This window comes from Hirundo rustica, chromosome 4 (genome assembly GCF_015227805.2).
Source record: "Hirundo rustica isolate bHirRus1 chromosome 4, bHirRus1.pri.v3, whole genome shotgun sequence".
Lineage (NCBI taxonomy): Eukaryota > Metazoa > Chordata > Aves > Passeriformes > Hirundinidae > Hirundo > Hirundo rustica.
This window is the reverse complement of record NC_053453.1, coordinates 50,458,661-50,473,170: the sequence shown is the minus strand read 5'-3', so window position 1 is coordinate 50,473,170 and position 14,510 is coordinate 50,458,661. Positions and strand designations below refer to the sequence as shown.

At 34.7% G+C, this 14,510-nt stretch overlaps 1 protein-coding gene across 1 annotated transcript in view; it reads right to left on the bottom strand.

Annotated features, from left to right (window-relative positions):
- The window catches only part of ANKS1B (ankyrin repeat and sterile alpha motif domain containing 1B), a 431,424-nt gene that overhangs the window by 341,344 nt on the left and 75,570 nt on the right, over positions 1 to 14,510 (bottom strand). The window contains 2 exon segments of the mRNA XM_058420203.1: positions 7,948 to 8,123; positions 11,242 to 11,352. Of these exon segments, the coding sequence (XP_058276186.1) occupies positions 7,948 to 8,123; positions 11,242 to 11,352 (287 nt within the window).

The following is a 14,510-nucleotide window of genomic DNA, read 5'->3' as shown; positions in this document are numbered from 1 at the left end:
TTATATTCTTAAACAAGCACTGGATTTCTCATGGGGTAAGTCTGTGCAGCTCGCTGGGGGATTGTCTAGCAATCCTTCTACCCAAAATCACAGCAGCAGAGAGCCGCAGACTAATTTAGTTGGCTGTGAAGCATGATACCAGGAAAATTATTTTGCATAGCGTTCCACGTAGCTATTAGGACCCCTCTAACATAAATTTTTACAACACTGTGACTAACCTAAAGATACAGAATATAATCTTTTTTTAATAGCTACAGAACACAAGTTAGGAAATGATACATTTAGAATGTCTGAACTCCTCTTCACTAGGTAGCCTAAAAAGGGGAAAAAATTGTATCAAGTTGGTTTCCCTCTGCTTCTTTGTAATCACCAGCTCATGTTTATATAGAATTTAGAAATCATTTTGTAAAGCAGTTTATGGAAAGTATATCATTCCATGTTGACCAAGTGGATGTTTGGTATTGGATGGTTAATGAAAAAGGTAGCAGCAACAACAGCCCGCAATGGGAAATACTACTTTGTGCACTAGAAATTGGAGTAGCAAATGGTTTTTACTTGAGTGGGAGCTTTTAAAATCAAATTTTAAAGTTATATAATCTTATCTTCAGAGAGTGAGTAGACCTTTCAAACAAGGGAATCTCAAAAAGTTGTTTACATATCCTGGGAGAGATGGCCTTCATGCTTTTACTTCACATAGAAATAAGTCAGTATATGCTTGCAAAATAGGATTCATAACTGAACTGGGTGAAAGAGCAGCGTAACACAAAATTCTTGCAACATCAGAATTTGGCAATACCTAAATTATCTAATATTATTATAAAAAGGGTATTAATTAAAGCAATTAAAAAATCTTCCAAACACTGTCTCTTAGTAAAATTCTCTTCCTTTTTTTTTTTTTTTAATTCATAAATACCTGCAAAATACATAGAAGCTTTATTATCAAATTCAGCAAATGTTACTTTATTAAATATTTCAAAATTTATCTGTTTCTGTACTTGAAGCCCCATACAACTAGGCCTGATTATCTTAGTACTTCCTAATGAATAGGCAACCAAAATTGTTCTGGAATGTGTTTCTAATGTATCCTAATTAGTAAGCTATTGTATATACTTCTGGCTTGCTCTTCATCATTGTTCTGCGAAATTTTGCATCCCTCTCTCAATAATGCATGCATGCAAGTGTGTGGTGTTTTTAAAGGCTCAAGAGAACCATTATTTTACTCAAGCATTTTTGGCCACTCTTAGCTAATATATTTCAATCTAGCCATTATTTATTTAAATGTCATATTAATAGTTAAAAACACCCCAGTATTCTTGAATTATGCTAATTGTTTACTTCAATATTCTTCAACAAGTTCTAGTGATTATTACTTTGTGAAATTTTAAAAAAAAATTGTTTTTTCTTAGAGAAAAAAAATGAATCAGAACAACTAACTTCTGAAAAACCATGCATAAATTTTATCTACCCTAATATATTCTCTTAGTCAACTTCTTTCAAAAACACATAATTCTATGCTCTTGAATCTCTCCTCTAGCTATAAACCAGACATGATTTTAGTTTTATTGCTGTCATATAGCCTCATCTTCTTGATATTCTGACATAAGAGTAAAAATTGTATCTTTGAATATGTACCATCACTGTTTTCAGCAATGTTAATATATTTTAAAGTATATTTTTTCCACTTTCTCAACATGCACAAGTATCAACTTCCCACTCTGGATGACAGAATTAAGCAGAAACTGACATTTATATGCCTGTGATGAAATCCAAATCTTTTCCTTGAGACTACACAGAACCTTTCCTCATGTTTAAATTTAACTTACTGCTGCCAGCCTTTATTATCTGTTACATAACCACATTAAATTTAAACAGATATGCTGGTGTCACTTCTGTGAAATCCTTCTGTAGTGCAGTTACTACACAGTTTTACTATCTTCAGTTTAAAAAAAAAAATAAATTAAGGGCATCTTAATTTTCTTGGTATTTATGCCATGTAATTAAGCAATATCTTTTAACATATACTCTGCTTTTAAGTACACAGAAAACTCTCTGGAACTGTTTCTTTAATCTAAACTCATTTCACAGATCCAAAGACAGTAAGATATTTCATTTGCACTTGAAAATCAATAACACTTTTTTTTTTTATTATTATTATTAGACTTCAGAACACAACAGCATAAATGTGAAAGCAAAGATTGCAAGCAACCACCTACTACACAAGATTAAGGAGGTTCTTCTGCAGAATATACTCCAATTTGGAGCCTTAGTTCTACTGAAGTGTCACATTTTAAAATTAGTTTTAGTTTTAAAAAATGGCAGTTCTCAAAAAATATGGAATAGTTATGATTTCTGCATGAAAAGAAAACCACATTTTCAAAACAAGGACTGAAATAAACTTGAATACAGAGTAAGATGAAGTCTATTTAAGAGTCTATTCTAGGAAAATATTTTTCAAATAAAACATCAAGTTTATGTAAGAAGAGGTCTGAGGTCTACTGTATCCAACATGTACGTCTAGCAAATATATACAGATACGCACATGCAAGTGGAGAAGTTCTTAATCCCTATTTTTTGTTTTGCAGTCACAGGCTGTCCAAAGCAAGTAAAAAGTAAAATATTCTTTGATATCCATATGAATTTCTTGCATGTACAAAAAGCCTGCTTTTTTATTTTCTGATATTATTTTTTAAAGAAAAGCAATGTGCAAATACATTGCAATAAAGATGGTGCATTTCCGGGTTTAATAATACAATTTGAATTATTTATCGAAACTGGTAATGATCTTAGAATGCCACAGACAGAGGAATCTAAAGCAATTTTCTTGCCAGAGCTCAGGATTCTCACAGTACACACTTTGACAGTCTTCTATTCATTTTCCTGACACACTTAATTTTTCAGGATCCCTGCTTTGCACATTATACCTATTTAAATTTTCTTGCTTGTTGTTCAATTCACACAGTTTATTTGAATACACACTTGGTGTGTAACGTCTTTGCCATGATACACTTCTAAATTTAGTCCCGACGTTTTTGTTTGTAAACATACATCATGATGTTCCATAAACTTTTCTCCTAGAGGAATTAAAGGTGTTCATTTTGAAGCAATTTGGACTATCAATTGTGTTAAAATTCACTATTTTAACGCAGCAATGAAAAAAGTTGGAAAACTCTTACATAAGATGGCTGCTTTTGTTCTTGAAATTACTGAACCAGACTGCCATCTATTGGAAAATATTTTTTTTTTTTAAATTATACTTAAAAAAACCCCCAAGCCAATAAAACCCAAACAACAACAAACCTGAAAGTGCTATAATTTACTGTCAAAAGCTGATTTTGCCAGTAATCATACTTAATTCAGCTTGAAAAGGAAGCACCTTAGTTAACTGAACTGTGATAAAATCACGGACTTTCCTATGTCCTTTTCCACCTCACATTTTCTGGAATATGTTTTGAAGCACAGCTGCTTTTCTAACTCACTGAACAATCAAATTTTAGGTTTTTTGAAATATTTTTATTTAGGGAATACAGAAAAACTGTAATATTTCAGCACAAACTAAAGCTTCCCCAGATTGCCTGTGCAGCACCAGTCAGGGCTTTCCATGCCCGTGCATATACAGGTCAACTAAAGAGTACATTCAAATCACAATGACCAAAGTGAGAAAAACAGCCCACCCAGCATACAGTCATTGAGAAATAATAGGAATTCCAACTAAAATGATGCATAGCTGTATGAATGCCTTCTCGATCTCTCTCCAAAATAGAATTGCAGAACTATGTTCAATCTGGCCTCTAATTTAGCAGAGACAATGAACAGGGGCTCATTGCCTGGTATGCTGTTAATGCAAATGTTTTATTGAGTGGTAAAGATAGACTAGGAAACATGGCATTAATATTTTGCATGACAATGTTGGAATTCTGGAAACTTAGATTTTAAGATTTTAGTATATAGTAAAAAATGTGAAACAATATGGAGGATTTAAGATGTTGTCTAAGTACTTCTTTTCCTTCTTCTTCCTTCTTCTTCATGGGTTTGGGTTGTTTTCTGCAATTGGTAATGAAGTCCGCATTATGGACTTCAAGTAGTTAATGATTGGGTATAAAATAAAAATAATTTAGGTGGCATTTCACAATTGGATGGATAGTCCTTGAAAAGACTTTTTAGACATAGAGAGGTACTCCATTTTACCTCCATTTTCTAACTTGCTGGTTAGAGCTCACGACTCGTGTCCAAACACAAAATTGTGATGCCTGTGTATGAATCCCAGCTCTAACATGAAGAAGATAAGAAAACCAACATGACAGCATACCAAACACAGACAGAATGGCAAAAGAAAATCTTTAAATTATGACATTTCCAGCACAGTTTTGACTTCCTTTAGTTTATCCTTTATAATATACTCTTCAAATTGAAAGATCACATTAACTTACTTTCATCTGACTTTCTGCTATTCAGCATTCAGTCATTTCTCTGTCTTCATTAATCATTCCCTCCCATTCAGGAAGCTAAGACAATCTGCTCTTCTGTCACAGTTCCCCTTTCAACTTTTGGAAGGGAAGCATCCTGTGGGGACATTTTCACTCATCTCCAGATCTGTTCCTATTCATGTCTACTCTATGGGTTACGGTTACTGTCCTTACTTCTACTTACTGCTCCATTGTACTCTCCCTCTCCCAGATGTTATGCCTTTCAGTCTCCAAGATCCTGACCATCAATTTTCCTAGTCAGCTCCTCCACATCCCAAAGAAATTTAAGAGTCAAAGCTGACTAGTAATTTGGAACTTGGAAGACTAAACCAAAGAGTTTCTTTTTCCTTTTATTTTTTTTTCCTTTTTGTTCTTTTTCACCTGACCTCAGAGCTGTACAAACTCTGGTTCCTATTTGACTTGAAAATACTATAAGCACATAAATCTCTGGGGTTTTAATGCCTTGTCACAAACCACACACCTGGCTAATAGATACATATAAAGTAATAAAAACAAGTATTGTTTTCAATGCAAAATTTGATGAAAATAAGTAGTTTACTTCTTAGTAATCCTTACTACAAACATTCCAGAACAACGTTATGTTGTTGGATGACTACTTGTCTAGTACCACAGCAAATGGAAGAATGGATTCAATTCTGTCCTTGACCTAAAAGTCTTCCAACTCACTTCTTTCAAAGAAAGTATAGAATTCTACAAGTGCTGTGTCACTGAGCAACAAACAATGCAATTGCAGAAACAATACTAGAAGGGATCACAGCCTGATGATCAGTACTTTATCTGGGAGACTATAAAACAAATGTTGAAACTCACCCCTATGCCATGGACAGAACTGAACACCACTTTTTCAGATGAAGCCTTTACTGTCAAGTTATTGCATTAAAAAGCAGGCATCCACACTATCCTTACACTAAACAAAAACTATGAACCCCACTCTTTCAAACAATAGAGTTTGGCAGTTAAAATTCAGGACAGAATTCCAGGCTGTGGATTCTGGATAGACAGACACTCCTCATGATTTGGGATTAGGAAACTTTTCAGATTGCTAAACTACAAGAAGTTGAAAAGCCTTCAACAGTCATTGTCTCTGGAATCAACATTTTTTCAGGAAATGACACCACTTAACACATTATCAACAGGGACCTAACTTCTACATCTCTTCAGAGCTTCAGCCAGCACAGCTGGCAATGAAAGTTAGGAAAAACCACTGATTTGAATCTGAAGTAACTGTTTCTTTGCAGGGTACACCAGTTATGGTTCCAGCCCTCTGTTGGAGCTGGCAACAGAGGAAGGCAATACTCAGTCCAACAGGCAGAAAAAGTCTGCATCAGACAGGCTCCATAGGATGTCCTGTGCTGCCCATACTTCCAAAGGGTCTTGGCATGTACAGTAGAAACAAATGTGACTTGAAAAAATGCAGACAATAGATAATAACCCACTTAACCTATTGAGATTCTTACAGAAGCTTCCCATGGAGGAGAAAAGTTTGTCAGAAAAAGCTGCAAGGATCTCTCTTCTTTAATACATATGCAAGGAATGTATTTCTGACTCTCTGCATTTATATACATCTTCACTTCTTCCTCTCTATATCTTCATGTTCTTATACATAAATATTCATTTAAGTTTCTTCAATCATCACTGTACTGTCACACATCTTCCTTGACTATGCTTGCTGGTCCTGTTGTCCTGTCCCCACAGCAGTTTGGCAGCATTCGCCTTTACCATCATTTTCAGAGCTAAATGTATCTCTCCACTTTAGTGCTTCTTCCCAATTACTCTTTCATGGCCCCTAACAGAACATGAGGGTTTTCTTACCACCCATGTACTACACAGGGAGCCTAAACACAAAGGGAAGGCAGCACCTGCCCAAAATTAAAAGATATTGTGTCAAAAATGGAAGCAACTTTCATTTTTTTATGCAAGGCAGACAAGTAGAAACTGAACAGACTGAATAACCCTAAAACACATTAAAATTTTAAATGGATGCTTTAGAACAAACAGGAAAAAAATCTCACATCACAGCAAAGAGTCCTCTCCACACAGATCTGTATAGCTGGGTTTACTGCTGGGAAAACATGTTCTGCCTGCCATCCTAACTTCATGCTGGGAGTGCACACCCATCATTCTGACTACAGTTTTCTCTAAATGCAAAGCTGGGTACTCCAGCAGGAAAGCACCATAAAAAGCTTCAAAAAGTCCCCAGTTTTGAAAGTTTGTTTCTACATCTAGTTCAATACAAAATATATGAAATATCAAAAAAAAATATATTGCCTAATTTAGCTTTATATTTCCCTGTCACAGAAATTACAGATTTAGTGTCTGAATACTTTCTATTCACATTGTATTTCATTTAGGCCTGAATAGATGGATTTATATGGAATACATTTTCTGCAAAACAGCAGCTGAGAAGATTTAAATAACAAGTTAGCACCTAAATTCAGAGAGACACTAGACAAGTGTCTAAAAATGCTTAAAGGGATCAGTATCTTGATCAAATTGAGTTCAATATGAGTTATGCAGCTAAACATTTAAACATCTAGAAAGGCTTTACAAAAGTATCTCCTGCATTCAGGGCAGCTATGCCCTGTAAATCTCATTGTGTCTATTTACGTTGTAATAAATCCTCCAAAAAAAATAAAGTCTTTAACTTGCCATGGTTTTCCTCACATAAGTAAGCATCATTTTTCTTAAATGATGCTTTTTTCTTACGAAAAATGTTAACTGAAATTTAGAACTTAGCAGTTTTCCTTTATTCTCTGCTTTGGTCCCTGGGCAATCAATTTTATTTTGTGTCATGGTTTAAGTTTAAGCCTAAACCAGCTGAAACCAGGAAATGTACTGAGGAAGAGAATTCAATTAAAAAACAAACAAACAAACAAACAAAACACCACAACCTTGTTACAGTAAAGATGATTACTTGAGTACTAGAGTACTTTATTCATAATATTAGTAGCAATGAAGTCATCTTCAACTGTAGTTGGAAATCACTGAAGTATCACAACCACAATTTTCTGTATTAGAGATTCAGTCTTCAATACCTGTAGGTCACCAAGAAAGTTATACAGTAATAAAATGGGTAAGAAAAATAACTGAGGATATTTAGCTGGTTCTTTGGGGGACATATCTGATCAGATTCTGTTAACATTTAGTATTCAGTATAGTATTGAACGTGATCTCCACTGATTTCGCAAAAGAACCCCTTCTTTGTCCTTGCCATGCTCAAAACAAGTAACCTGAATGTATTAGTGGTGACATAAAAAGCCATTCTGAGGTGTGGTAAGCAATACCTTTGAGAAATGAAGTGAACATTACATTCTAAATCTGTAAGCAGCATGTGTTGTTATATTTTTTTTATTATAATGTTAACCTTGTACGATTCTCACTCTTTTATTATTTCTTTTTTGAATGTGCCATAAATAAATCAGACATAACTGAATATATTGTCTTTGTATCCCATCTTACTTACTACATTAAGCTTGGTTTGGCTTCCACTGGTCATAAGATCTTCCTCTGATACTTTACTAAAATTTTCCAGATAATGGTCTGATAGTGTATGAGACAGATCTTCAAAAGAGTATTCCTTTTCTTGGCACAATTTGATTTCATCTAAGAGCTTTGATAATTCTCCAGTCACAGCTTCACCTTTAAAAACAGACACACCATTAGTCAGTAATTAAAGAACTGGGGTAATTTATGCCTAAAAAGGAAACGAACATTCGTTAAACTTTATTGAATATCTGTAATTTTCCATACCTTATCTTCTAAAAAATGATCTTTGTGCACCATTCTCTGCTCAAAAATAATGGCATCTTGTTCCAGGCTGGGAATTTGCTAGAGGCAATCTACATACTTCTGCATTACCCTATGCCTTGCATTTAATTAGGATGACTATATACTTACCCTTTCTCTGTTTTCTAATCCTGCAAATTTATAGAAATAGCAACTGTGCAAGAATGTTAAATTAGTCCAGGAAAGGAAAGTTACTACAAACATACAAAATCAATATCTCATACTCTGCATCAGATTCATGTTTGCTGCTGTAATTAATTAATACACTACATAAGCTCCGTAAACTGTGAGTGACTAAGAATGCATATCTCCCCCATCAAAGCAGCTATGCTTCATGAATAATTCTTGCTTACTCCCCCAGGATTAAATGGAATGGTGGAAGAATATATTGGGCAAACCCTACACATCTAAAACATGCCTCTCTACAGCAGTCTATCAGAAAGCAACATTTAGTGCATTCTGCATTGTGTTTCATGTTTTCTCCTAAATTTATCAGGTTTCTGTAGTTAAGAAATCTATCAGAACAGTATGACAGTAGGCTTTATATGTCTATACTGAGGACCACTATTGGAAGTAGTGGTAGTAATAAGTACTGGAATCACATTCAGTGCTAACCATTCTGCAAATAATCCACTGGCAGCAGCAAGCCCTCCACAGACTGAAAAGCTACTCAATATGATCAACCGGTTGGGTTCTACTGTGTGTCTGTTGCACAGCTACCTTTAGTAATAGCAAGGAAAAATGAAAAAGCCAAGAGTTTCCAGGAGCAATTAAGAAACCCCCTTTTTTCAAACTAGGTTTGCAACAGTCATATTGGTGGAAACTGTCGTGCTTAGACTTGATAGACGACAGATGCTTCCATATTACTCTTTGGAAATAAAATGCTGAAAAGGAAACCAGAGTGAGCATATTAAGCTCAGTGTACATAAAACAGACTGCACCCACATAACTAAAGAATCCACTGATAAAACTGCATCTGCTTGGTCAAGAGCTCTGTCTCACTTTTTTTCATAGTTACTGTTTGCTATGCTAAGTAAACACAGATACTCAAAAATATATTTAACATATAACCAGTTATTACCAAAATTTTCAGGGACAAGAACAGAAGTTGTTAATTAATTAATTAATTGCTTTTTAAAATCTAACAGAAATTTTGCATTGAAAACTCTTACCATTAGTCAATGGTAGCTTTGCATGAAACTTGTAAATTAAGCTGATATAAATAATCAGGTTTATTTATATTTTGCTTTTTAATTAGAAAATTGACATGTTTCCAGATTAATATTATAACTAAAAATTGGAAGTAAAATACCTAAATATTAAAAACTATTCTAAAATCATGACACAGTGTGCTATGAAGAAACAGAACTATTGCTTCCTACACTACTATGTTCATGTCCACAGTCTCACATTCTCCCACATATGGCCTGCAGTATTTCTTCCTGGGCAAGAATGAGTTCTGTGGGACAAAACTGCACTAGCTGACTGGCTGATTGCAGCCAAAATACATAAAAGACAGATTTTGCCTATTTCTTTCAGGGCAGGTACTAATTAGGGTCTTTTGCCTGTATCCAGCTCCCTATTTTCATGAAAGTCACAGAAAGTTAATTGATACTGCTATCCCTCTTCCAAAGTTGGTTTAAATTATCTGAAATTAGATTGTCAGTGAATGGCAGACGGATGGGAAGCATGATCTAGTATGATTTCTTTTCTTTTACTATCAGATTACACAATAGACAAGCAAAAGCCAGCATGTTTTATATTATTTATACCTTGCAAGAGGAAATAAGGAATGTGAGATCATGACCTTATTGTTAAGAAGTAAAACATATTTTAAATATATTTGCTTCTTAATTTCAGGACAGACATTTCTATTGCATATGGTAGTCAGCTTCACAATCCTGCTAATCTCAAAGGAACTATTTATTTTCACACACCACATATATGTTAACTACCCAGTGGGAAATATTAGAACTACAGCATTTGTTCACTATGACCATGAAGATTATAATCTGACATACATCAGGAAGCTCCATTCTTGCATGAATAAAAACTCTCCCAGCGAATATGTTAAAGAAAAAATGAATATATTAAAAAAAGAAAACTCACAAAAAAAACCCCAACAAAACAAAACAAAACAAAAACAAAAAACAAAAAAACAAAACAAACAAACAAAACAAACAAAAAACCCCCAAACAAACAAACAAACAAAAACCAACGACCCACAACCCACCACTACCAAGCAAAACAACACCACAACTCACACAACAAAACCAAGGACAGGCTTAATTATTTGCCAGCAGTCAATTATATTCACTCTGGATGATTACTGAAGGTAAAAGTCAGGTTTGGTTCTACAGGTTTGGTCCTTCTATCTGCTTTGGAAGATGATTTTCATTAAAGACACCACACTCAGGAAATGCCCTGTTTTAGTGGCTGTGGTGTGGAAACAGTGAATCAGAATATAAAATGAAAGCACATGCACAAAAGTGACTGCCACACTGTATGAAAGCTGTGTTAGAAGATGAACGAAAGAGCAGTATGCCTGTGACCTTTGAAAGAGGCTTCCAAATGTAAACAATTGGTAGATGCACTCATTGGGAGAGATGAAGTAAATTCAATTTTTAACCTGAATGTGAACAATACCTGCAGAGTATTTCAACAGATTTAGTATTTTTGTTTTACATGATTATGAAATGGGTAAGGTCAGATAAATTAAAAATATTTAAGCTCAAAAAATGCAGTGCATTGTAAGCCATTAGTGACTTTTCCTTTCTGAAAATACAGATCCTTCCTTTTCTACATGACATGGATTATAGTGTATGTAGTCAAGATAAGTGATTCATGGTAGAAAAAACTTACTTGAGATCAATAACTTTCTTAATTTTTTCTGCTTTGTAAGTTTGTATGAATGTTAATATTAAAGGGAAATTCAGTACAGGTTTTGCATTCACAGAGTACATATATTTACTTTTAGCCTTTGGAGATGGAGGAATTTCTGGGGACGAAATGCAGGACTGATGTTCTGCACATTCCTCTGGGCGTTCTTCTGAAATACTTGCATTTCCTGTTTTCATATATTCTGCAAGTTAAAGATACAAATACACTTAAAAGACTGAATTAAGGGGCTTTATTTCAAACAAAAGTATATTTGCTATTTCTTTATTCATTAAAACCTTTTCAAATATTTATATTACAACCCTATAATTATTCATAAACGCTGCTGCAAGGCAATCATTTTTTGAAAGTACTATAAAACACTATAATGGCCAGTGTAATCTATGGAAACTGCTACAGAAATGTCAATGTAAGGGTAATGACTTGAGACTATCCCTGTGTTTTTCTTGTCTCCTTGAAATATCAACATAACTGTTTTATTACATGATTACAGTTAAAAAAGACTTTTGTTCTAAGTTTGTGGAGAGTTTTTTTGTCAAGATATTCAGGATGTTCACAATACATACAAACATTGATACTGTTAAGAAAGCCAAATACTCTGCTTGCAGCACAGATACAGTATGTGAGGAAAAAAAAAGGCAATCCTAAAAATTTAGTTTAAAATAGCAGCCTAAAAAGCAGTGTGCTAAAATTTCTGGGTTTTCTCCTTAAAATTTCCCTTACCCCACATTCACAACCAAGTTTATAAAAACAGAAAAGCATGGAATAATTAATGTGCTAAACTTCCATTTCATTGCTGTTCTTTTCATATAAATAGCTACATTACTTTCATGTGCTTTTCTATACAACCTACCTCAATGGAAGACCAAAACCTTAATGAATTGCAGTGCAATAATAAATGAGAAATTAATTTATGCAATAGTGGCACTTTTTTTCTCAGCAGAGTAACTGGTTCTCGATTTTGAAAGTTATTCTGTATCTTCATTTTCTTGAGTTTCTGAAATTGTGTAAATAATTTCATTCTGATACTGAAAGTAACTACAATAGCATATGTTGCAACACACAGAAGCAAAGTACAATAACATCAATATCACACTGAAGGATTAAGGAGTTTCTGGGAAGTGAAATCTCCCTGATTTAATTTCTACAGTCTACAATGCACTTGTTTAGCTTGCTGTTACTCTTGATTAAATTACAAATCCCAAAACCCAAATACAATCTGTGATAAAATAGACATCTGAGAAATTGAAATTGGAAATGGCATTGAACAGCATGCAGTTTAAAAATGATTTGCAGATTGTTGGGGTATTTTTTTAAAAAATTGTATGATTTGAAAATGCCCCATATTAAGTTTAATGGCTAGCAGTGGTCCCTGGCATAATCTGTCATAAATTTCTTCATATGAAAATGGGTACTTTACTTTGTGTTTGTGTGGGGGGTGGGAAGCCTGAAAGCAATGAAGCAAAGATTAGCCATAAGAGACCACGAGAAAACTAGCACCATGACCAAATGCTCAGAAATGTTTTCCCGCTCTGTCAGCAGTAGTATTTGTCAAGTTAATGTGCAAGATGGAGAAGAGAAAAAAAGGAAGCCAGACCCAAAGAAAACTAAAAACAAAAGGGAATTCATGTCTGAAAAATGTTGGTTGGTAATTGTGCAACTGTCGAAAAGGAAATGTAATTTTATCAGGTAAATGTTACAATCATTAGATCAATACAGCTATGATTAGGAAAGGAAATTGAGGGGATATTGTGAAGAACTCTAACCTTGCTGTCACATACCCATACAAGACTGTGGTTTTAAAATAATGCTCTATTTTTATTCTTTGTCAGGCCCCACTTCCAGACCAATGCACTTACCTGCTGGAGGCTAGTTCTGGGGAGGAAATCCCAAGTTCAACATAAGTCTTAAATACTTATCTTAAAAAACGCAGTTTCTTCCAGAAAACTTTTACAACTGGCTCACACAAGGTGTGGTACAAGAGAATTACAACAGGCTGGCAGCATGCCAATGTTGTGAGGGTACAACCCTTGAAACTCTGGGCTTCTGTGGGACTTTTGCTCCTAACTTGGTTTTATATTATTGAAAATTCTACCAGATACATACAAGAAAAAGACAGGGCTGCAGATGAAAGAGGCTGATAGTCTAGGTAAATACTTACTCATAACATTGCCAGAGAAAGAGACACAAAACAGAGATAGGTGATCTCTCTCAAGAGCCAAAGAAAAAACACACAAAAGCACCAGATGCTTCCTCCAGCAGCTGCGTTTTATTCACCTGCAGCTAGCTAGGAATTCATCTTCAAATCCTGCCCAAACTTACTGACTGCTGGGTGCTTGAGAGACTGTTCAGCCTGGATCATTTTTCGCTAAGAAAAAATTCAGAACAAAGCTAAGTTTAGTGACTTATACCACTTTATGACCAGAACAGTGTCCCCATCTGTGGTTTCACACAACTTTATAGGAAAATCCATCATTCCTACTAAAGGGGAGAGTAAAGGCTGCTTAGGACACAACCTGTCATACTCATAATGGGAAGAATGGACTATTTTACTTCTGTAAAAGTAAGTACTACTTCACCTTACCCAGAATGGACTTTACAGATCAGTGAGGATTAATACTAAGAGCTCAAAAAGCTTTGTTTGGTAGGATTCTTTTCTGTAGTTACTGGATTTTGTTAAAGCCCCAGTCAGTCTAAATTGGGTCCTGTGCACAAAAAGTAATACCATAAAAGTGATCACACATCAGTGGAAATAAGGACAATGGGAAACATAACCCAAGAAGGGAACAAGCTCTGGAAAGTTCAAACAGCTGGAACTCCAGCTTTCTTAGTTTTTGTAACACCAATTAGGTCAAAGCCAAACAGATGGGAATGACTAAACATACAAGCAAAGAAACAGAGTTGCCTCTCCACCATAAAAAGAGCATGGTCCAGCTCATCTAGAGCTGCTCCCGACCTTCCAAGGAGTATAAAACCACAATTTCCTTTAACTTCAGCCCCTCTTAGATCCTAACTTCTCAGTGAGGTTATAGGGTTAAGAGTTTTGCTTTGTTTACAGACCTTGGTTCTTAGATTAATGGTTATATTCACCTCAGAATACTTTTTATTTTAATGGAAAATAAATTTAAGGAAAAACACAACAATTTATTTTAATCATTATTTTCCTTTGATTTAAGTATAAGCTCCTTTCTTTTGTTTTCATACCCCACTTCAGCAATGCCACAGGGTAGATTCAAATAGAGTTCTTCCTAGAACAATTTGTCCCAAGAGGCCTAAAGGTTCTTTAAAGCTCTAGAAAAGCCAAAAAGGCCAAATTTGATCAGAATAAAAATCTGGACACTC